Source organism: Dendropsophus ebraccatus, chromosome 4 (genome assembly GCF_027789765.1).
Source record: "Dendropsophus ebraccatus isolate aDenEbr1 chromosome 4, aDenEbr1.pat, whole genome shotgun sequence".
Classification (NCBI taxonomy): Eukaryota; Metazoa; Chordata; class Amphibia; order Anura; family Hylidae; genus Dendropsophus; species Dendropsophus ebraccatus.
In genome coordinates, this window is record NC_091457.1 from 167,610,959 (window position 1) to 167,619,280 (window position 8,322).

An 8,322-nucleotide genomic window follows, 5' to 3' on the forward strand; every position below is an offset into this window, starting at 1 on the left:
ACAAGTGGGGGAGCACACAGGGGGCCTATATACTAGTGGGGGAGCACACAGGGGGCCTATATACTAGTGGGGGAGCACACAGGGGGTATATACAACTGGGGGCAGCACACAGGGGGTCTATATACAACTGGGGCAGCACACAGGAGGTCTATATACTTCTGGGGGAGCACACAGGGGGGCTATATATAACTGGGGGAACACACAGGGGGCTATATACTACTGGGGGAAGCAAACAAGGGGTATATACTACTGGGGGCAGGACACAAGGGGTATATACTATTGGGGCAGCACACAAGGAGTATATATTACTGGCGGTAGCGCACAATGGGTATATACTACTGGGGGCAACACACAGCGGTCTATTGTGTCGAGGGGGGGGGGGCCCAGACATAACTTCGCTTGGGGCCCCAGAAATGCCAAGACCGCCCCTGGGTGTAATCATCCAGCGTCAACATCAAAACCCATATATATCATTGCTGACTATTGTGACATGAGTATTATTGATAAAAGCAACATCACCCGTGCATTAGTACAAGATTAATTTATTATTATTTTATTCATTACTGAGATAATGCTGCTAACTATTAAAGGTATCTTATATTAATCCTAATGTAAAAAAAAAATAAAATGAATATTTTTATTTCTTTACTATTTTTTTTAGTTATTATTATGGATTTTTATATTAAACATTTTCTGCCTTACTAATTAATATGTCATTTAGTAGAAGAGTCGATTATATTACTGTAAGTATACAGTATGGGGGGAACAACTACAGAGGAGGAGAGAGTTATACAGTAGGGGGGGGGGGGGGCAACTACAGAGGGGGGTATACAGTATGGGGGGAACAACTACAGAGGAGGAGAGAGGTATACAGTATGGAGGGGGGACAACTACAGAGGGGTGAGGTATACAGTATGGGGGAAGAACTACAGAGGGGGAGGGAGGTATACGGTATGGGGGGGAACTACTACAGAGGGGGAGGGAGGTATACAGTATGGGGGGAACAACTACATAGGGAGGAGGGAGGTATACAGTATGGGGGGGAACAACTACAGAGGAGGAGGGAGGTATACAGTATTGGGGAACAACTACGGAGAGGGAGGGAGGTATACAGTATGGAGGGAACAACTACAGAGGGGGAGGGAGGTATACAGTATGGGGGAACAACTACGGAGGGGGAGGGAGGTATACAGTATGGAGGGAACAACTACAGAGGGGGAGGGAGGTATACAGTATTGGGGAACAACTACGGAGGGGGAGGGAGGTATACAGTATGGAGGGAACAACTACAGAGGGGGAGGGAGGTATACAGTATGGGGGAACAACTACGGAGGGGGAGGGAGGTATACAATATGGGGGGACAACTACAGAGGGGGAGGGAGGTATACAGTATGGGGGGGGGAACAACTACAGAGGGGGAGGGAGGTATACACTATGGGGGAAACAACTAAAGAGGGGTATACAATATGGGGGGCCTTACTAAAACTACAGAGAGTGGGGGAGGTATATAATATGGGGGGGGTCTTACTACAACTACAGAGGGGGAGAGAGGTATACACTATGAGGGGGAACAACTACAGAGGGGGGTATACAATATGGGGGGCCTTACTATAGAGGGGAAGCAGGTATACAGTATGGGGAAAGAACTAGAGGAGAGCTTACAGTATAGGAGCCTAGCAACAATGGACCACACAGTATACCGCCTATCTACCGTATACAGTAGACCTTCCCTGAAAATAAACCCTAACCCTTTTTTCAGAATAAAAAAAATAATACTAATACAAGACCCCCTCCTATTTTTGGAGAGTCCTGTGATGTGTTCCCAACCTGACCCCATAGTCCTTTGGTATCAGCAGCAGACCATGGCCATCTTGATCTCATTCCTGTACATTGTCTGCAGTGCGGCCCCGAGGCATTGTCCGCTGCCATTAGGCATGAGGGGGAGGGGGGGGGGATGGTGTGTATAATGGTCAGGTAGGTGGTTAGTGCCACAGTAACATCCACATGATGCCAGGACACCATGGGGGAGATTTATCAAACATGGTGTAAAGTGAGACTGGCTCAGTCGCCCCCGGCAACCAATCAGATTCCACCTTTCATTTTCCAAGGAGTCTGTGAGGAATGAAAGGTGGAATCTCATTGGTTGCCGGGGGCGACTGAGCCAGTGTCACTTACCCCATGTTTTATAGATCTCCCCCACGGTCTGTCTTCCATTGCTCCGTGCTCCAGTCCTGATGCTCACGTACTCATTGTAGATATTAGGGGGGTTCACTATTTGCCCCTGGTCACAGTTGCTTGGGTGCAATGGGTTTCTTATAGAGAGAGGGGGTCCTGCTCAGGGGGTCCCCAGTCCTACTTGTAATACACCATGCCAAACTCCTCGCCCCAAATGAGGGGATGGGGGTATAGGGTCATGGGAAACAAGGGGAGGGGACCGCACAGTCACAGGGGGTAAATACAGACACAATACGGGGCCCATATCAGGGTTTCCTCTGGTAGTTACTACCACATTTCTCTCTTCTGGGACGGCCATCTATGATATCAGCATAGATACACATAGGTATATACATAGCCATACACATAGTTATATACATAGCCATACACATAGGTATATACATAGCCATACACATAGTTATATACATAGCCATACACATAGTTATATACATAGGTATATACATAGCCATGCACATAGGTATATACATAGCCATACACATAGTTATATACATAGCCATACACATAGTTATATACATAGCCATACACATAGGTATATACATAGCCATACACATAGGTATATACATAGCCATACACATAGTTATAGACATAGCCATACACATAGGTATATACATAGCCATACACATAGATATATACATAGCCATACACATAGGTATATACATAGGTATATACATAGCCATACACATAGGTATATACATAGCCATACACATAGTTATAGACATAGCCATACACATAGGTATATACATAGCCATACACATAGATATATACATAGCCATACACATAGTTATATACATAGCCATACTCATAGGTATATACATAGCCATACACATAGGTATATACATAACCATACACATAGGTATATACATAGCCATACACATAGGTATATACATAGCCATACACATAGGTATATACATAGCCATACACATAGGTATATACATAGCCATACACATAGGTATATACATAGCCATACACATAGTTATATACATAGCCATACACATAGTATTATACATAGCCATACACATAGGTATATACATAGCCATACACATAGTTATATACATAGCCATACACATAGGTATATACATAGCCATACACATAGGTATATACATAGCCATACACATAGTTATAGACATAGCCATACACATAGGTATATACATAGCCATACACATAGTTATATACATAACCATACACATAGGTATATACATAGCCATACACATAGGTATATACATAGCCATACACATAGTATTATACATAGCCATACACATAGGTATATACATAGCCATACACATAGGTATATACATAGCCATGCACATAGGTATATACATAGCCATACACATAGGTATATACATAGCCATACACATAGGTATATACATAGCCATACACATAGTATTATACATAGCCATACACATAGTTATATACATAGCCATACACATAGGTATATACATAGCCATACACATAGTATTATACATAGCCATACACATAGTTATATACATAGCCATACACATAGTTATATACATAGCCTTACACATAGGTATATACATAGCCATACACATAGTTATATACATAGCCATACACATAGGTATATACATAGCCATGCACATAGGTATATACATAGCCATACACATAGTATAATACATAGCCATACACATAGGTATATACATAGCCATACACATAGGTATATACATAGTCATACACATAGTATTATACATAGCCATACACATAGTATTATACATAGCCATACACATAGTATTATACATAGCCATACACATGTCACCCCGGTTTGGGTATATTTTGGTACTGAACGCTCTTGTATATACAGTGTTAGCAGGTTGCTGTATCTGTATATCTGTATACACATCTCATGTGGTAACTGCACAATGTGCACAGGAATAACCTACTATATACTATGCGATAATATCCATGAATGGACAACAGGGAGAATGGATGAGATTATAAAGCATCGGCGTGGACGTAATATAGAGAAATATACAATCATCCCATTATTTCCTCCATCACAGATTAACTAACATGATGCATTTCTGACCGGTCATAGAGAGGGAAACCAGTGGCCTGTATACTCGTAGTGTATGACCACACCGGCCTCAGGGGGTCTCATAACTGGTCTTCATCTATTAACAATTGTCTAATAGTTCTGTGGTAGTGATATAGGCAGCAACCCCGCTCCATGTCTTATGTACCATCCACACCTGTAATGGGCATGCTCAGCTCAGAAGATAAGATAGATAGATAGGAGATAGATAGATAGATAGAATAGATAGGAGATAGATAGATAGATAGATAGATAGATAGATAGATAGATAGATAGGAGATAGATAGATAGATAGATAGGAGATAGATAGATAGGAGATAGATAGGTAGATAGATAGATAGGAGATAGATAGATAGGAGATAGATAGGTAGATAGATAGATAGATGGGATAGATAGATAGATAGATAGGAGATAGATAGATAGGAGATAGATAGATAGATAGATAGATAGGAGATAGATAGATAGGAGATAGATAGATAGGAGATAGATAGGTAGATAGATAGATAGATAGATAGGAGATAGATAGAAGATCTTGGTCCCTTTAGTCCCTGTCTTTTCTCCATGAGCAGGCCCCATCACACGTTGGGATGTGACATCAATGACAATATTTGTGGCCTGGTGCTGAACTCCATCGTCCATTATAATCACCGGGTTATAATAATTGATGAACAGACGATAAGAATCCGCCCGACCTTCAACACAAGGAAATAAATGACCTTCATTCATCCCCCCCCCCCATAACAGCAGAGCTCGTGGTGTGTGCTGACCCCTGGACCCTTCCTCTCCCCCCGGTATGATGGTGTGTGTGCAGACCCCTGGACCCTTATTCTGCTTCTGGTATGGCCGTGTGTGTGCAGACCCTCGGACCCTTCCTCTCCCCCCAGTATGGCCGTGTGTATGCCGGCCCCTGGACCATTCCTCTCCTCCTGGTAGACGGTAGGTGTGCAGACCCCCGGACCCTTCCTCTCCTTCCAGTATGGCGGTGTGTGTGCAGACCCCCGGACCCTTCCTCTCCTTTCGGTATGGCGGTGTGTGTGCAGACCCCCGGACCCTTCCTCTCCTTTCGGTATGGCGGTGTGTGTGCAGACCCCCAGACCCTTCCTCTCCTTTCGGTATGGCGGTGTGTGTGCAGACCCCCGGACCCTTCCTCTCCTTTCGGTATGGCGGTGTGTGTGCAGACCCCCGGACCCTTCCTCTCCTTTCGGTATGGCGGTGTGTGTGCAGACCCCCGGACCCTTCCTCTCCTTTCGGTATGGCGGTGTGTGTGCAGACCCCCGGACCCTTCCTCTCCTTTCGGTATGGCGGTGTGTGTGCAGACCCCCTGGACCCTTCCTTTCCTTCCAGTATGGTGGTGTGTGTGCAGACGCCCAGACCCTTCCTCTCCTTCCGGTATGGCGGTGTGTGTGGAGACCCCCGGACCCTTCCTCTTCCCCCAGTATGGTGGGTTGTGATCGATAGGGATCCGTATAATTCTATAAATCCAGACTACAACGTAGAGTAACAATAAAGGCTTCCTGCCAGAAACCTGACACCTGCAACCTGCCAAATCTCTACCTACACGGTCATAGCCACATTCATTATCCATATTGTACAGCACTATAGTATAGGTCAGTGCCTGAACAGTCGGATCAGCTGTAGACATGTGGTGAAGATGAACAGAGAATACATCTGCATTGTAATCACGGAGTGTACGTCATGCAGCTATTAGCAATGCATCTATCTATCTATCCATCTATCTATCTATCTCCTATCTATCTCTCTCTCTATCCATCTATCTATTTATCTATCTATCTATCTCCTATCTATCTATCTATCTATTTATCTATCTATCTATTTATCTATCTATCTATCTCCTATCTATCTATCTATCTATCTATCTATCTCCTATCTATCTCTCTCTCTATCCATCTCTCTATCCATCCTTACATCCCCCACTGCACCCAGCGTCCCCCCCAGCAGGGATACAGATGCTTAGATACAGAGTCTCCATTGATTCCTTGTCGCACATGAAGACGATTTTCCTGCATTACTGATCAGAGGTCGGTGCGGACAGACGGCCGGGATCTCCGCTCACTTACCTCCACAAAATAGAAGCATGGCAGCAGGGTGACGCTGTCTTTTGTGACCCGCATTTTTTGCCGCTCCTTTGCAGACATGTTTGTTGTTGTATCCGCAGATTCTTCTCCTCCAGGCGGCGGATTCTTAATGATTTTCCTTTTGTAAAACCTAAAGCTCAGTGTGGATGATCCATTCCCTGGTGCCACCTATGGAGTGTGCAGCATCCGCGTCTTCCTGCTCCTGCCTCTCCTCTCTCGCTGGCTCTGTCTCTCCTCCTCACCCCCCTCTCTCTTCCCTCTCCTCTCTCCTCTCTCTCTCTCTCTCTCTCTCTCTCTCTCTCTCTCTCCCTTGCAGCAATTCCAGTTCCCACAGTCAGAGAAAATTATTCATTACGCCTTACAGGAGCAGTAATGGCTCCTCTACACATCCCTCTCTGCTCCGGCTCCCAATAAGCTCCTGCTCACTTCATCATTAGGATTCGTAGCTTATTGTCTGTAGATCTGACGTCAGAGGAGCCACAGAGAGCAAGGAGAGAGCAGAGAGAGAGCAAGAAAAGAGCAGGAAAGCAGGGGAGAGAGCAGGAAGGCAGGAGAGAGAGCAGAGAGAGCAGAAAGAATGCTAGGGGAGAGTAGGAGATAGAGAGAATGCTAGGGGAGAGTAGGAGATAGAGAGAATGCTAGGGGAGAGCAGGAGATAGAGAGAATGCTAGGGGAGAGCAGGAGATAGAGAGAATGCTAGGGGAGAGTAGGAGATAGAGAGAATGCTAGGGGAGAGCAGGAGATAGAGAGAATGCTAGGGGAGAGCAGGAGATAGAGAGAATGCTAGGGGAGAGCAGGAGATAGAGAGAATGCTAGGGGAGAGCAGGAGATAGAGAGAATGCTAGGGGAGAGCAGGAGAATAGAGAAGAAATCAGGCGATACCTTTTGGAGGTAACTGAGTATATTTGAGTGTACGCTTTCCAGAGTCCAGCTCCCTTCCTCAGACATGATGTTATACAAAACTTAAAAAATCACAGACTTATATAGACACTAAACAGATCTCATCAAAGGGTAGAGCAGGGGAAGAGAGTAAGAAAAGAGCAGGGAGAGAGCAGAGAGAAAGCAAGGGGAGAGAGAGCAAGCAGTGAGAATGCTAAGGGAGAGCAAAGAGAAAGAGAGAATGCTAGGGGAGAGCAGGAGATAGAGAGAATGCTAGGGGAGAGCAGGAGATAGAGAGAATGCTAGGGGAGAGCAGGAGATAGAGAGAATGCTAGGGGAGAGCAGGAGATAGAGAGAATGCTAGGGGAGAACAGGAGAATAGAGAGAATGCTAGGGGAGAGCAGGAGAATAGAGAGAATGCTAGGGGAGAGCAGGAGATAGAGAGAATGCTAGGGGAGAGCAGGAGATAGAGAGAATGCTAGGGGAGAGCAGGAGATAGAGAGAATGCTAGGGGAGAGCAGGAGATAGAGAGAATGCTAGGGCAGAGCAGGAGAATAGAGAGAATGCTAGGGGAGAGCAGGAGATAGAGAGAATGCTAGGGGAGAGCAAAGAGAAAGAGAGAATGCTAGGGGAGAGCAGGAGATAGAGAGAATGCTAGGGGAGAGCAGGAGATAGAGAGAATGCTAGGGGAGAGCAGGAGATAGAGAGAATGCTAGGGGAGAGCAGGAGAATAGAGAGAATGCTAGGGGGGAGCAGGAGAATAGAGAGAATGCTAGGGGAGAGCAAAGAGATAGAATGCTAGGGGAGAGCAGGAGATAGAGAGAATGCTAGGGGAGAGCAGGAGATAGAGAGAATGCTAGGGGAGAGCAGGAGAATAGAGAGAATGCTAGGGGAGAGCAGGAGAATAGAGAGAATGCTAGGGGAGAGCAGGAGATAGAGAGAATGCTAGGGGAGAGCAGGAGATAGAGAGAATGCTAGGGGAGAACAGGAGAATAGAGAGAATGCTAGGGGAGAGCAGGAGAATAGAGAGAATGCTAGGGGAGAGCAGGAGATAGAGAGAATGCTAGG

At 45.4% G+C, this 8,322-nt stretch overlaps 1 protein-coding gene across 1 annotated transcript in view; it reads right to left on the bottom strand.

Moving 5' to 3' along the window:
- PLPPR4 (phospholipid phosphatase related 4) overlaps nucleotides 1–6,587 on the bottom strand; it is a 79,638-nt gene extending 73,051 nt beyond the window's left edge. Inside the window, exon 1 of the mRNA XM_069969085.1 lies at nucleotides 6,358–6,587. Coding sequence (XP_069825186.1) covers nucleotides 6,358–6,435 — 78 coding nt within the window. The 5' untranslated portion in view covers nucleotides 6,436–6,587. The remainder of the gene's footprint in view (nucleotides 1–6,357) is intronic.
- Nucleotides 6,588–8,322: the final 1,735 nt, after the last annotated feature.